The 17,039-nt window shown below is 42.4% G+C and overlaps 1 protein-coding gene across 1 annotated transcript in view; it reads left to right on the top strand.

Annotated features, from left to right (window-relative positions):
* The window catches only part of AVEN (apoptosis and caspase activation inhibitor), a 205,031-nt gene that overhangs the window by 168,489 nt on the left and 19,503 nt on the right, over positions 1 to 17,039 (top strand). Inside the window, exons 4-5 of the mRNA XM_061611482.1 lie at positions 3,408 to 3,503; positions 12,533 to 12,884. Of these exons, the coding sequence (XP_061467466.1) occupies positions 3,408 to 3,503; positions 12,533 to 12,884 (448 nt within the window). The remainder of the gene's footprint in view (positions 1 to 3,407; positions 3,504 to 12,532; positions 12,885 to 17,039) is intronic.

Genomic DNA, 17,039 nt, shown 5'->3' on the forward strand with positions numbered 1-17,039 from the left:
TCTTGCACACTACAACTAATACAATGCATTCTAGGTGGCCTTAGCCATCTTTGCAAAACAGAAAACAGAAAAATAGAAATATATATATCTGCACAAAAGAAATTGCTGGATATCCATTTAACATCAAAGTATAAAACTCGGAAGGCACATCTTAATTAAAACAAGTTACAATAATTGAAGGACTGAGTTAAACTCTAAGTCATATTACAGAGCCAACGTTACAAAGTACATGGAAATACATGTCATGATACATCATCACCCATCAGAGGTTATGGATGGTATACATGGATGGTTCTCCTGCTGTCTTCGATACCCCCCCACTCTAGCAGAACTGACAGGGCCCTGAGTGCTATGAAACCTGGCTTTTTATATACTTTCTTTTCTATGGGAAGGTGTGTTCCCATGGTCTTTTCTCATTCCCACAGGTTTGTCATAAACATTCTCATGGGATAGTCTTACAAATAAACACCTTTTCATTCCCATAGGTTTCTGTTTTATAAACATATTCTCCAACTCTGAAGGGAGACAAAACTTCTAACTTTATACACTAGTTCAATACGTCTTAAGCAAATGTAAGCATATGTAAATAATTTCAGCACATTATAGGCATATTTTAAGCCATTATCTGGATCTTCCCGTTACATTGCTATGTAACATTATGATTTGGCCAAATGTAACTAAGGTTTGCCCTGTGGTTTCTAGCTCATGGTTTCTCCGGGAGAGCAAAACCACAAGCCTGCTTTCAGACAATATGCTAACCCTATTGACTTAGCTCAGCATAGCCTGGTAGAAAAATTACAAGTGAGGAGCAGATAAGGCACCATAGTTTGGCATAGTGTTACTTGTGAATAAGAGCTCTGTGTGCTAACAAGGATCACCACAACAGGAAAGTGAGAATCTTCTCAATCTGTCACTCAGTGTTATCGGTTTGTGAACAGGAATTAAGGTTAAAAGAGAAGGGTGTAGATGATGTACCAAGAGAGGTATCTGGGAATTGGGCTTGGGGGGGTAGAACAGAACTTGAAAGTTGAGCAGGAATTGGGATGAATAAGCATTCTAGAAAGTGCATAGCCTACACCTTATAATGAAAGAATATTTCTTACCAGGGATGTACTAGAATTCCACCCAATTCAGATTTGGTACCAAATTTTCCATTAATTTGCTTATTCTCAATCGCTGAGGATTGGATTTTAATGTAGAGCATTTCTGTGACTATTTTGAAAAATGGTCTTTTAAAAAAAAGACCCTCTAAGACATCGCTTTATGAGAATAATATATCAATATCGATATTGTCTTCAAAATATTGGAATTTTTAAAAATATCGATATTTTTTCTGAATGAAAACCCCCCACAGATCAGTAAAAGCAGTGGCTAGCAGATATAAAACAAATTCAAATCGATGCCAGCCTGTTAAGTAGTTGGAATGCTTTCGAAACAGTACTGGCCAACAGATCCCATTCCTATTTCTGACAAATCTGGAAGAAGAGGGAAGACATCTATTGGCTTCAACACATTGTCAGGAATAGGGAGTTACTGTGGTAAGATTTTTTTAATACTTTATTTGCAGACTAGTGGAATAGAGTGTATTGGAGAACCAATGTGAAGTGAGTGGATTATAGTCTGCGATTGTCACTTGCACACATTGTTCTGTTGCAAGCTGGTAGAAAATTAGGGGTAGATACATGCATACTGTTCTGCTGGTTCCAGTGCATCTCCACCTCTCTTTTCTGAAAATGGGGGCGCACAGAGCTAATCAAACCCCACCTCTTTTTGCTGTAAGACCTGGTGGGAGCAGCTTGAGTGCATTTTTTTAAAAATAAGGTTCAAAGAGATTTTGCAACTGATCAGCAGAGCAACCTGCTCCAGGTGTAGCTCATGGAAACACTTTGCTGTAGGTGACTAGTGTGCTCACCTCCTAGGCCAGTGTTCGGGCTTGCGCTGTGCTATTTTTCCACTATTTCTGTCGCATCAAGTGAAGGTCTAGGCTAGAGAAGTATCATGTTTTGTTTTCCTTCTCAACCTGGTAGTATGTAATAATACAAAATGTATTACACAACACTGTCAACCATCTCATGGCGCCTAGTGATGCTTAGCATGATATCTCTCAGTACAATGACATCACATGTTTTGTACTATTGCACATTATTGGGGAGAGGGTATGTTAGGCTGTTATTTTAAAAGGCAGTCTCACATCTGCCATCATACCTAATTCTACCCTTATTTTGAACAAGAACTTGAAGAATTTGACTGCAGCACTTTGTCCGGAGAATTTCCTATACTTTCTTCACTTCCTGCATTTTCAAAAAATCTGTTTTGAAATCTGTATGTCTCAAATATTTTGAAAATCAATCAAGTAATAAGTGACCTTCAACTCAGTTTGAGTCAAATGATTAATATTTTGCGCTTATCATATACATGTGTATATCAATCATACCCCTTTTGTTCCAAGCTTTTGACATGTTATTTGAATGAGATGTAAGCACTCTCATTTAATCATTTAAAAAGCTGATCTCTCTTTTTAGAAATACACTGAATACCTCTTTACATTATGTTTTAACTGAAGGTTACTGCAGACTTCTGATTAGTGCTGTTGACATGGGAGAAAGCCTGTTTGAATTCAGTAGGACTTGCTTCTGAGCAGACATAGTTAGGATTTTGCTGTAAGTTTTGTACTGCAGACATGGAGTGTTCTTTTGCAGAGACTCCCCTAACCCTTGGGAGGGGCTGGATGGAACAGGACAGGAAGAGGAAGGATTCTAATGGTTCCTTTGAACCTGATAATACATCTAGCCGTGGTTCTTCCATGTAGATGGTTACTATGTTTATCTATCTGAACTTGGAGTTCTTAGATTCATAGACTAGTAGAGTTGGAAGGGGCCTATAAGGCCATCAAGTCCAACCCCCTACTCATTGCAGGAATCCAAATCAAAGCATTCCCAACAGATGGCTGTCCAGCTGCCTCTTGAATACCTCCAGTGTTAGAGAGCCCACTATCTCTCTAGGTAATTGGTTCCATTGTCATATGGCTCTAACAGTTAGGAAGTTTTTCCTGATGTCCAGTTGAAATCTGGCTTCCTGCAACTTGAGCCCATTATTCCGTGTCCTGCACTCTGGGACAATCGAGAAGAGATCCTGGCCCTCCTCTATGTGACAACCTTTCATGTACTTGAAGAGTGCTATCATATCTCCCCTCAGTCTTCTCTTCTCCAGGCTAAACATGCCCAGTTTTTCAGTCTCTCCTCTTGTGCACATGAGCTTCCCAGTTCATTTCAGTGGAAGAAAAAGATCATAGGTGGCCCTGCTGCCACTGTTGAAGTGAACTGGGTTCTCTTTTGAGTGCAAAGTATTTGTGAGACCATTGTTAATACCAATTTAATCCGGTTGTGTGTTTTTTTACTGCTTTTCAGTTGACTGGATTGTATGTTGATTGCCAGTCCTTGGTCCAGGCACTTGAAGAGTTGCCTCTGCATCTCAAACTGAATGTGGCTGCGGAGTTGATGCAGGTAACACACACACTGCTGAGAAATACCTTGAGTCTTGCTTTAAGCTTAAGTAGCCTTATGTACTTTTAATGTAATTTGTTATGTGTTATAATATGCACATATTGCCTCAAATCTGAAAGGAAGGAAGACTATTAAATGTTGGAATTGGCCATCAGCACTTCCCATGCTTCATTGCTCCCTTTAAGAAAAGTGTTTTCCACATGCCAAGTGCATCTTGGTCAAGGCCAGCATCCCCAAAGAGTTGCTTGTTCTAATTTTGTTGTTCCAGATGTTACACTTTTTTTCTAAGCAGCATTGCAGAGAAAACAGAAAATGAAGTGCATGTTATATTTATTTGTTATACTTTTTATTGATCTGTATAGAATTCCCTGTACATATATTGTGCACTCTGCAGTAGATCTAGTTCAGCATGGGAACTGCCAGTCAGGCATATATTTAAAGTGGTTGTTTATGCCCAGGGTTTAGAACATAAGGTAGTGACAAGACAACAAAGTGCATGTTCAGGTAGAGGGAATAGAGACAGTGAGACTTACAAGCATGGCTTTTACCTAAGATTACAGTCTATCAAAAGCTAGAAAAATCAATCTGCCCTAGAAAGGGAAGGCTGCATAACTACTAAAAACAGTTTTGCTCTCCTGGGGGATTGCCTATAGTGACTCAGACTCTGACACTTCTCACTTCTTTCTTGATCTAGCTCAAAGTCATTTCTATGAATCTAGTAGAGAAAACTTGCAGCTGTTTTGCAAGGAAAATGCATTCTTACAAGCAAAATGGCAAGTGTTGTTCCTTGTCCTGTTAATTTTGCTAAGGTAGTGGCTGGCTTTTTAATGCTCTATTATGGGACGTTCTGTCCTAATAAAGTAAAGCTTCACCACCTGCAGTACATTGACCGGCTGCAAGAGACTCTGTTCTTCTTCCCTTTTCTTTTTGCCACACATGAATAATGTGCAGCCTTGCGTTATCCTGAGCAGATACCTTGGCTGTAAGTAAATAAATACGTATATTATTTAGTTAGGTGAATGCTTCCCATTTCATTGTCATTGTGTTTCATGCTTCCCATTGAATAAAATTAAAAAATAAACTGGAGGGAAAGAATGGGTCCTTGATATTTTACCATTTAAGCACTTCACCAGAAAAAGGCTTCTCAAGCAATCCATTCCACTGCGTCACCTTGCCAGACTCAAGGTATTCTGTTTTTTATCTTGTATTAGAAGAAGAAAAAGCATGAACATATTTTATCATGTGCCAGGAGTGACCTTACCTGGATGGAGCGAACTTAGCCATGATTACAATTTGGTAACTATTGCAATGGTTTTTTAAAAAAATATGTGTTTAAAAATACATTTTAAAAATTGGCCCAGAAACTGCAGTTGATCCAGAGCAGGACTGCAAGATTATTAACTGAAACCGGATGGTGTGACCATTTTTATCTGTCCTTTGTCCACCGGCTTTCAGTCAGTTTACAGATCCAGTTTAAAGTACTCATTATCATCTTTACACCCCCAAATAGCTTGGGGGCAGGTTACCTGAAAGACCACCTTCTCCCATATATACATATACAAACTTAAGCTGTTCTTGGAGGCTCTGCTCTGAGTGCCCCTGCTGAATAAAGTAAGGTCGATAATCACCTGGGAGAAGGCCTTTACAGTAGCAGCACTTTCCCAAGCAGGATTGCCTGGTAACATCTTTGTGTGTCCGGAAAATATGTCTGTTCATCTCTTATGTTTAAATAACTTATGTAGTCTGATTGTCTTCATTTTTCAAACTGGGGTTGTAATGAGTTTAGTTTTTGCCACCTTTATGTTGCTTTAGATTGTATATTTTATTTTGTATTTAAATTGTTTTTATACTTATTTATTGTAAGCTACCCAAAGAACTTTATGTTATGGGGTGGCATGCAATTGCCATAAACAACAAAAATCTATTTAAATAATATGTCTGTTACATTTTATTACATTTATCTATAACCAACTAAAAGGAGTCCCAAAGTGATTTACAAGAAAAGTAAAATACAAAATTATATAATAAGATACCCTTCCAAAATAATACAAAATGAGAAGAGCCCACCAGAAGAGCAAACACCAGAAATGGTCACTAAAGGCCAGACCATTAAACAGAGACATATATTCACTAACAGGTAAAAAACCTTGCAGTTTAATAACGTACCTATAGCCCACAGATATTTCTATCAAACTTTAAAAAGCAGGGTGTAGTGAAAGCGGGGAACCCTTCCCCGTCTGCTCTCACTGTCCCAGGAGTCAATCCCCAGCCTTGGGCAATTGATCCCAGCAAATCCTGGTTTGCCAAGGTTGTGCACGCTCACACCAACCTTGCAAGGTAGTAACTACCACCACCCTTCAACTGGTTAGCTACTCTGGGGCGAAGGGAACCCCAGAGCCCAATTAACACCAGAGCCTCTCAGGGCAAGAGTCTAGCTTTACTCCTTGCCCCTTCTGAAGTCTCAGGTAAAAACGTTTCTCTGTTACACGGTAGTTGTAGTCAAATGGCAAGGACTGTATTTAGGAACTGACCCCTCTCTCTGGAATGAACACACGTTGGTTAAAGTAATTAAAGTTTATTAAAAAAGAAAATAAGAAAAGCATAAAAATGTTACACAAACAAAGAGGTGCACAAAAATAAGTTTTAGCAGCAAATTGAATCCTGTTATCATACACCCAAAGGGGTAAGGTTTGGTAAGAAAACAGTACAATAAGTTTCTTGCCACAAATCAAAATAACAAAGCTTTCTGGCCTAAGCTATACCTACAGAACATAGGATCTCTAGCTGGATAGCCTTCTCCCCTCAGGGAATTGCGAGTCAGGATGGAAATGGAGCGACAACAGAGCATCACCAATGAGGTAAGGTGGTGCTCTGAAGTGAGACCCTAACCCAGAGTTCTGAGTCTCTTCTTATGGATGAAATCTCCCTCCCAGCTGGAGACAATTAACCAATTAACATTTTCATCAAAGGGATGAAAAAACTATGTTCCCACAGCACCTGGCGCCTCCTCTTGGTTTCCTATAACAAAGCAAGGAGTTTTACGGCCTTGACGGAACCAGGTCTCTTCTGCTGATAAGAAGGTGCGAAGCTAACTGTAAGCTGATACAGCTGTGTTGTAAAATCACCAAGTCACAGTGATGAAGGAAAATCAAATATTTAACTGCTTGCTAGCAAGTTAACAAAAAAAGATGTCAAGGGGAAAAATTCCCCACAAGGCTTTGGTGTTTAGCCATTTTAAATGCAGGCCAGGGCAAGGCTGGCAAGCTGGCATGACACAGGGGAATTGGGCAGCTATGGGGAATGCACCAGGGGAGCAGGAGACTTGACCTCCTGTCTGAGATATTGTACTGCCCTACAAATTTGCCAAAATGCATACACCATTTGGGTTCGTCTTTCACGGTCCTATCCACTTCCTGTGTAGCTTGGAAGAATTTGGCAACATGTGCCTCTGAGGATATGGTGAGTGGTGGCAACACCTGCCATCTCCAAAGATAGAGAATTACATTTTTGTATGTTTGTTGGTGTTCTTCTTCCTTTGCTTTTTTTCTTTGTTACTACTGTTTCTACAGAGAATCTAACCTAGAAAATTATATTTCTTTCATTATTCATTCTAGAAATCTGTGTCAAATTTATTTTTATTAATTTCAAAGTCTTTTTATTGGTCAATGTCATATGATGGTGAAGACAGCCTTTTGTGTTTCAAACTGGAGGTTATGCTCTGTTTCTATTTTGGGCACATTAACAGTTGAATCTGAAACTGCAGGTTGATGTAAAATCAGACTGATTATAATATGTTGCTACTTAAGCAATGACTCTAGCTGTTGGACAAAACAAACTCGGCCTGCCCAAGATGGATGTTTTCAGTCTGCTATGCTTAAACAACTCCACTTAAGGAAAAGTGGGCATGGTCAATTAAAAACATAGAGCACACCTAGAATTTTGCTAGAATATATTTCACCTCCCACTGTTTTATCTTGTGCAAACTGAGATACTCCTCATGTCCATTGGAAACTATTCTGCAGAACAGTCAGTGCCATTATTCCACAATTGTTTTTGGAGCTTTTTTTCGTGTTGCAAGGTGTTGCTGTACTTCACATATTCACAGAAACAGAAGCAAAAGAGAATGATTTACTATAGGAAAATTCACTAAAATTGCAAAGTAAATCAAACATATTTAAAGTGACTATCTGAACTATATCAACTGTTTTAATATAGTTGATTCCTCCCTGCTAAAACAAGATCAGCACAGCACATGTATTTTTTCTGTTATTTGGAATGATTGCAGGTGTTGCCATCACTCACCATATGCTCAGAGACACATGTTGCCAAATTCTTCCAAGCTACATAGGAAATGGATTGGTCTATGAAAGATGAACCTAAATGGTGTTTGCATTTTGACAAATTTGTAGGACAGTACAATATCTTAGAGAGGAGGTCAGGTGTCCTGCTCCCCTGGTGCATTCATTATAGCTGCCCAATTTCCCTGCTTTTTAAAGTTTGATAGAAATATCTGTGGGCTATAGGTATGTTCTTAAACCGCAAGGTTTTTTGCCTATTAGTGAATTTCTCTGCTTTTTAATGGGGGAGGTACGAAATGGGATCCTGTGCAAGTTTGCTGAGAATGGATTGAACATTTGCATGCTTATTGAGTTCCCCTGCAATCATGCTTAGGATAGGTGAAACTGACCACAGGGGATGGGGAGGGGAGGAGGGAGATGGAAGCAGGCAGGAGGGGGAGGGCAGGTTTGATCATTTGCATGTTTATTGAGTTCAGTGGGATTTACTACTGTGCAATCATGCTAAGGATAGGTAAAACTGACCATGGGGAGGGAGGCATGGAGTGGGCATGGGATGAGGGGGGAGGAAGAAGGGAGGAGGAAGGGAGAAGGGAGGGGAAGGAGGGAAACGGCAGGTCTGATCATTTGCATGCTTATTGAATTCAGTGGGATTTACTTCTGGGCAATCATGGTTAGGATAGGTAAAACTGACTGAGGAGAGGGAGCAGAGAGTAGAGGGAAGGAAGAAGGAGGAGAGGGGAGCAGAAAGAGTGGAAGGGGGAAGGAGGGGATTGGAAGGGGGAGGGGTGAAGGAAGGGGCAAAAAGGAGGTAATGGGAGGGAGGACGAGGGGAGGGCACATTTGATCATTTGCATACTTATAGAGCTCAATGGGATTTACTCCCATGCAATCATGCTTGAAAATGAAATGGACTGCCTTCAAGTCGATTCTCACTTATGGCGACTCTATGAATAGGGTTTTAATGGTAAGCAGTATTCTGAGGTGATTTAGCATTGCCTTCCTCTGAAGCTGAGAGGCAGTGACTGGCCCAAGGTCACCCAGTGAGCTTCATGGCTGTGTTCAGATTCGAACCCTGGTCTCCCAGGTCATAGTCCTAGGATAGGTAAAACTGACCATGGGGGAGGAGGAAGGGGAAGGAGGGGATTGGAAGGCGATGTTGAGGGGGAGGGGTGAAGTAAGGGAGGGAAGGGACAAGAGGGGGGATAGGAGGAGGGGAGGGCAGGTTTGATCATTTGCATGCTTTTTGAATTCAGTGGGATTTACTCCTGTGCAATCATGCTTAGGATATGTGAAACTGACCTGGGGGAGGGCAGGAAGGGGAGGAGATTGGGTGGGGGAGCACTGGGCAGAGGGGAAGCCCCTTTCCTTTCCAAAAGGGAAACCTTGTGAGCAGCATCATTCTTTTTCAGGGTTTCTCCCACCTTTTTATTCTACAGCAGGCACATGTAGCCTCCCACCCAAATTTAAACCAAAGCTGTCCCTGGCCACATCCACTGTTACGACATGTGCTCTTGGGAACTTGAGTGTGTGAACTTGCCACCCACATGTCCCATAAAACACACCTCCTTGAGAGGAGGGGGATCTTTTGCTAGGGATAAAACAAGCACAGCTGAAGTGATATGGAAGAGCTCTGGCCCAAAATCAGGAAGGAATCTCTTAGTCTCAAGGTTTGCACCGAGACATAGACTCCCTCCCTGGTTTTTCTCCCTGCAGTCCTGCCTTGAGAGCGTTGTTTTAGAGTGTGGCTACATATGTTGGAGCTCAGATCACCATCGCTCCCCTTCTCCTTTACCCCCTAGATTTCAAGCTTCTTTTTAAAAGACTTTTTCTCTCTCACTCCCCTACAAAGAAGGGGTCTGGGTATGAGGTGATTTTGTGTGTGTGTGTATGTGCCTGTTTCTTGCTGATCCTGAGAAACTCAGGCTACTCTCTAATGAACAATGGGATTATTTTGCTAGATGTGAGGGAACTCTGCCAAGGAGAAGATAACATGCATTCCAGTTGCTCTTGGCTATATTTGTTACTTTCAAAATGTCCTTGTTGTCCTTCACAGCATACCTCAGGAACGCATATCCAGCCACAAAAAGGGAGGGGTGTGGGGTGGGAGTTATAGTTCCAGGCTTTACACCTCCTGAGTTCCACTTGAACGAAAATGGGGTTAGCCAAGCAGTTGTAACACCACCCAGATCTTTATTTCATTTTAGACAGTCATGGCTTCTCCCAAAGAATCCTGGGAAGTGTAGTTAGTGAAGGGTGCTGAGAGTTGCTAGGAGACACCCTGTTCCCCTCACAAACCTTCAATCAGAGTGGCTGACTGTTAAACCACTCTGGCCACGGGAGCTCCCTCAGGGGAATAGGAGTCTCCTCTCAGCACCCTTCACAAACTACACTTCCCAGGATTCTTTGGAGGAATCCATGACTGTCTAAAGCATCCTTTCCCAACCAGTGTGCCTCCAGATGTTGTTGGACCACAACTCCCATCAGCCTCCCATTGGCAATGCTAGCTGAGGCTGATGGGAGTTGTGGTCCAACAACATCTGGAGGCACACTGGTTGGGAAAGGCTGGTCTAAAGTGAAATGAAATAAAGGTCTGGAGTGGGTGTGGTTCCCTGATTAGGCAAACCCAGCAGCTGCGAGTCTGGTTTTTAGAACACTGACGGTTGGTTCTTACTGAGCATGCCTGACATCATTCAGTTCAATGCAAAATTTCTTAATTAAAAATCAGCCAGGCTTTTTTTTTTTAACTTTCAAACTGCAGAAGATGAAGGTCAGAGTATGTGGCAAGGTAAGTAATGGGATTACAGATACTCTGTGAACATGGTTGAGTTTTAATTAATTTCAACAGATTATGAGAACTCTGACAGAAAAAAGTCCAAAAGGGGTCTGTCTTTTTCTCTCTCTTTTTACACTTTGAACTCTCGATTCTCTCTGACTGTTTCATGTACCACCATGAAAATTTAAAGGGTTGTTAAGCAAGCTTTTCTGAGTTCAGGACTATCAATTTTGTAGTTTTGTTTTGAAATGAGCTTACAGGAAGCATCAGAATGGCATGGGGGGTATTTTCAATTTAACAATGTGGAATGCAAAAAATCCATGCTGACTATAGTATACAGTCACTCTTGTGGCTGTTTAATCTCATCTCTTTCCCAACATCATACTGGGTGACCAAGAGAGTCTCAGTGCCAAAATTAGGTCAAAACACCAATTGAAATGAATATGGAAATTCAATCTCATCCAAGAATGTCTGAGTTGACCAAGGAGCACTTGCTCGAGAACCTTATGAACATAAGAGCCTTCTGGATCAGGACAGTGGCCCATTTGGTCAGTTACATTGTTGAGAAAAGGGATATTTGTGGCCAGCCCATAATTATTCAGATCTTCCAGGTCTAGTGAGGCTGTTTTAAGATGTGGCCTTGCAATAACTTTAATGAGGCCTAGGACCTTTCTCAGGGGGGCTAAGATCATCTGCCTGTCCCAGCCAGATTTCACTAGTAAGATTTCACTAGTCTCAAGGATCAAGAATACTGTTGCATGCCTCCCCCAATCTCCAAGCGGTGAGATTTCGGGGGTCCCTGTGCCCATCCAGGGTTTGGTTTCCTTCAGGAAGAAGGTCAGCGGAGACTGCGGTGTCTTTATGAAATATGGTTTATTTATTTACACACATTCCAACCTGAGCTCAATGCATCAGCAGTCCAATATCCAGCTTTTCCATCTGGGTTGCAGGAAGCACCCCAAAGGCCATGGTGCAGAGAGGCAGTGTTTCTCTGCCTGCCTTCCAGTTCCCAGCAACTCTCTAGACACACTAAAACTACCAGCACAACTCCTGCTAGCTGCCAGGAGGGGGGGGGGAGGCTCTCCTGAAGAGTTTCAATGACGAAAAGGATCTCCCTGGACCAGTCACCGTTGCTAGGGAACTGATCAGCCCATTATCTTACCTGGCCAATCTATTTGGTTAACAAAGGGGATTCATCTGGCTAGCAGAGCCAGCCCCCAGGCATAGGATTCCAAATCATAGGCCGGAAAGGTGACCTACAGGAATCATCCATTCCAACCCCCATGCTCATAACCATACAAATAGTTGCCCAGTCTTGTCCAACCACCTTGTCCATATCCTTGAGCAGTACTAACTGAAACTCATCTTCATGAAATAATAATATTGGGAACACTTCAAATGCATTCTAACTAGATGGTAGCTCTGCTGCTGTTCCCCCGCCCTTTTGTGACCTGCACCTTCATACAATAAACATTTCTTTTCAATGCTGCATGTTATGGGTTGTATCAAATGGATGCACATGCAGAAGGCAGCTCTTGCAACTGATCGTTCTCTTTCTCTCCCCACCCCTCAGCCTCTGCACCCTCTTAAAAATGCCTCTAGAGTACTGGGGAGGTGTCCTCTGAACAGCATGAGCTGTATTGGATGGGGCTGTTGTGGAAAAGAAGGAACAATGCATGAGTGGACTATTTCTCTGTCTGATTTCTGCTGTTTCCCCCCTTCCCACGGCAGCCCTGTGTGACAAAGCTCTCTGTGGGTGCAGGGACTGCAGAGTGGGAGGAGAGGGAAGGAAAGAAAGAATGGTCTGCTCCCACGTTCTTTGGATACAATACAGTATATTTAATTTTTTAATAATTGATTTGTTTTAGTTTTAAACAAAATTCCCATTATGATTAATTGAGAGGGGTTTTTTATATAATATTCACCACTGCACAATTTTCTTTTTCTTACAATCCTAGGATGCAACACCTGTTGCACTCCCCCAGATTAAATTGAAAAGCAGTGATGCTCCCAAGAGAAGTGGTGTTCTATTACAGCAACCCATCAGGCAAAGTAGAGTTGCATCAAGCTTGTACCCTTCTGCAGACTCTCCTGCCCACCTGATGCTGCCTAATAAAGATGGACTTGGAATTTCTTCAGAGGCCCCCCAGACAAGTCCTTCAATTTCAATCCAAGAGGATCACTTGGATGCTGACCTTGATCTACTCCTGAAGTTGGATGCCCCTATTAATCCTGAAAATTATGAACTGGAAACCATATCCAATGCTACAGCATCTGGGGATGATTTCAAAATGCCACAAAGAGTAAATGGTAAGAATTGATTCTTCTATTTCTATTCTTTTGTTGTTGTTTTTAAATTGCAGTTGTGCTCTAGTTTACAGCCAGATGTGAACTCATCCAGCTGCATCTCTCTCTACAACCATTGTTGCAGTGCATGGCTTTGATCTGAATAATGCACTGACACTTCAGTCAGTTCTACATATCTTCCTGCTTAACATATTGAAAAATCCAATGCTTTCTTCTTTTGCATGTAGCTAATGATATTGAGCCAAATTTCATGCATAATCCTAGAATTTGAACTTGGGTTTTTCAAGTAAAGGATATTTGCTAGATAGGGCTGAAGGACATTCCTTGTTAAGGATGACTCCTCCTACTGGTCATGACAGGCAGGGTCTCTAAACTTCTTAGTCTCCTCTCCAGGGGGAGGAGTTGTCCCTCTCTCCAGACTGAGCTGACAGAGCAAGAACAACTCTTCAACCCCATTAACGCCAACCATGCAGACATTCTTTTAGCAGAAGCTTGTACAAGGTAGTAACTAGAGAAAAGGTAATAGACAGAAACAGACAACTGGAGATAATGTCACACGGGACTAGAGAAACACGTTACTAAAGATTATGTGAGAATGTAACGCGCTGGCAGAAGCCCTAAGCCCCCAACCCCTCACTCCAGAAAGTCATAGCAGAGGAATGAGAGGTGGGTGGAATGTCCTCCAGCCCTATCTACAAATAGAAATTTATGGTAAGGCAACTTCCATTTTTGCTAGATAGGGCTGGAGGACATTCCTGGTTAGGGACATAATAGAGCAGTATACTAGTACACAGGGTGGGATTCCTCTGTCTAGTGAGGCAACACTTTCTGGAGCACCTTCCTACCAAATGCAGCGTCCACTAAGGAAAATGAATCTATTTTGTAGTGCCTGATGAAGGTGTATGGGGAGACCCAAGTGGCTGCCCTACAGATATCCACAATAGGGAACCCCCCTTTACATGTTCCTGATGCTGCCGCCACTCGAATTGTGTGTGCTGTGGTACCCAACGGGGGTCCCTTACCCAATGCCTCATATGCTTGTGGTATAGCAGTTCTTAACCAGCAGGAAATAGATGAGGTTGTCACCTTACACCCTCTCGATTTTCCCGAGAAAGACATGAAGGCCTCTGACCTCCTGAACTCTAGTATGCGGTCTAAGTAGAAATGAAGTGCCCTCTTCACATCTAGGGAATGCCACCTACGTTCCTGAGCGCAGGATGGTGTGAGACAAAAGGAAGGCAGAACTGTGACGCCCTTCCCCGGTTCTCCCTGTCTGGTTCCCACCTGCTTGTGGCTACTGCCTTTCACTAGGCACCACCAGGGATACCACCAGTCCGGACCGTCCTTTATATGGTTTCTCACTCCGCTCTAGCACAGATCTCACTAGATCCCCCTGCTAGGCAGCACCACCAGTCACGTCCTATAACCAATACTCCCAGAGACTTTGCCTGAGTCTCTCTCTAGCTGGTTACTTTTGTGACTGCGTGCTTATGCTGTTCCCAACCCCCTTGTATCGTTATAGATAATGCATACAACTCTGGGTTGCTCTGGATACTTGAATTGTTATTATTCCTCCCTTCACCATTAGATACTGTTTCTGTTCAGCCTTGGTAATTACCTTGCCCTCCCTTCTGGTGTGTATATCCCCCAGCCAAGGATCAGGCCTTTGGTAAACCAAATAAGTATTTATTAAATATCAGAAATAACAAGATTAGTTTTAGAATGTTTCACAAGCGTATGGTTTCATCTATTCCTGTTTTGTACTTGACTTATTATTAATCAGAACTCCAACTCTCTCTTTCTCCACACTCCTGACCTCCACCCTCAAACACCTCTTTCTCCACACTCCCAACATCCACCTCACCTTCTTCTCCACCCTACTAACATCCACCCCGATTCAACTGTCATTCTTCCATTTATACTCCCATCCATTCAAACGCTCAGCCAATCATCCAGCATTCTACTGCTCATGTACTCCCCCCTCCTCTTTCACTCCACTTACCATATGTCTTCTATATAAACAGCACTTACCATATTTACCCTACAAGCAAGAACATCACATTTCCCCCCCCTTAAAAATAACAGCAAAGTATTATTCCTGCTCTAGGATTCATACGACGCGTTAACAATAAAATACAAGTCTCTTTGGGGAAAATGTCTTTTTTGCACCCACGTCTGGGTCACATCACTGCAGTCCCGGCCACCTGCCTTGAAAGTCCATCGCCCAATACATTGTCCTTGCCTTTTATGAACTTGAAGTCCACCTGGTAATCTTGTAGAGCCCAGGACCACCTCTGCAGCATAGTGTTATGATTTTTCATAGTCTGTAACCATAACAATGCTCGATGATCCGTCGTCACTGTAAATCTTCGTCCCCACACGTATGGGCGCAACTTGCTCAGTCCCCACACGACCGCTAGGCACTCCTTTTGGACCGACGAATAATTCTTCTCCCTCGATGTCAGCTTGCGACTAAGATATGCCACTGGATGTCTGGTGCCTCCTCTCTCTTGTAGCAAGACGACTCCCAGCGCGAGGTCTGACGCATCCGTAGCCACGATGAATGGTTGCTCGTAATCTGGTGCTATTAATACAGGCCCTTGGCACAAGGCTTGCTTCAGAAGGTCAAAAGCCTTTTGACATTCATCCGTCCACACCAAACGCTCAGCACACTTTTTCCTTGTTAGCTCATGCAAGGGGGTAGCAATTTCCCCAAAATCTTTTACAAATTTACGGTAAAAACCAGCCACACCTAAAAATGCCCTAACTTGTTTCTTAGTTAAGGGGATGGGCCACGATTGTATTGCCTCAACTTTGCTCCATAAGGGGGTTATTTTCCCACTCCCCACCTTATGTCCTAAATAGATAACTTCATTCAACCCAAACTGGCATTTCTTGGCTTTTATTGTTAGCCCTGCTTTCTTAAATGCTTCTAATACTGCTGTCAGGTGTTGGACATGCTCAGGCACCGACTTGCTGAAAATGGCCACATCATCTATATAGGCCACTGCGAAATCTGACATGCCTCGCAACACAGTATTAATTAGTCTCTGAAAAGAACTTGGTGAGTTCCTTAGTCCCATCGGTAAAGTCACAAACTCATATAACCCATCTGGTGTACTGAAGGCAGTTTTGGCTCTGGATTGCTCATCTAATTCCATCTGCCAAAATCCTTTACACAGATCTATGGTAGAGATAATGGTTGCTGGATGGTAAGTAGTTGACTTTAAATGTTTTAGACCACAACACTTCCACATACATTGCATCACTTCTCCCATGAATACACTGCCTTGATCCGTCAACACTTCATGAGGGAAACCCAGTCTCATATTTTTAATAAAGCCTCTGCCACTACAGGGGCTTCCACGGATCTTAGTGCTTCAGCATCTGGGTATCTGGTGGCAAAATCCACCACCACCAATAGATATTTCTTGCCATGCCTTGTGGGTTTGGAGAAAGGGCTCTCCAAATCTATTCCCACTCTATAAAAGGGTTGTCCTATTATAGGAAGGGGCTTCAATGGTGCTTTTGTCTTTACTCCACTTTTCCCCACCTTTTGGCATATGTCACAAGATAAACAATATTGTTTTACGTCTTTAGAAATATTTGGCCAATAATAGTGTGCAGCCAATCTTTTCTTGGTCTTCTTTATTCCAAGATGCCCTGCACATGGGACATCATGGGCTACCTCTAGCAATCTGGCTCTGTATTTGCTAGGTACCATCAATTGTTTCACTAGTTCACTTTCATTCTCTCTCTCAGCAGGCATCCACAGTCTGTATAAAATCCCATTCTCACACACAGTTTGATTCCTCAGATTGTCAGTAAAGGGAATCTTTTGTGTAAGGGCTTGGTCCTTCATTTGCTTCAAACTTGCATCCTTATCCAGCTCTTCCCTGAACTGCTCTGCCTCTTCACTAGAGACCATTCAATATAGTTTGTCTCTTTTAGCAGGCCTGCCAGGGGTTGCTGTGGCGACCTTAGGCTCGATAACAGGTTCCACCCTATTTTTTTCGGCCTCTGTTAACATGGTTTCTGTTGCTTTGCCAAGTTGTCTGGTCACCACATATATTTTTCCTTGTGCCCCCATAACATCTCTTCCCAGTATCACTGGTTCTTGTTGTTGGGCATTAATACCTACTTTACATATTTCCTCCT

Source organism: Rhineura floridana, chromosome 2, assembly GCF_030035675.1.
Source record: "Rhineura floridana isolate rRhiFlo1 chromosome 2, rRhiFlo1.hap2, whole genome shotgun sequence".
Lineage (NCBI taxonomy): Eukaryota > Metazoa > Chordata > Lepidosauria > Squamata > Rhineuridae > Rhineura > Rhineura floridana.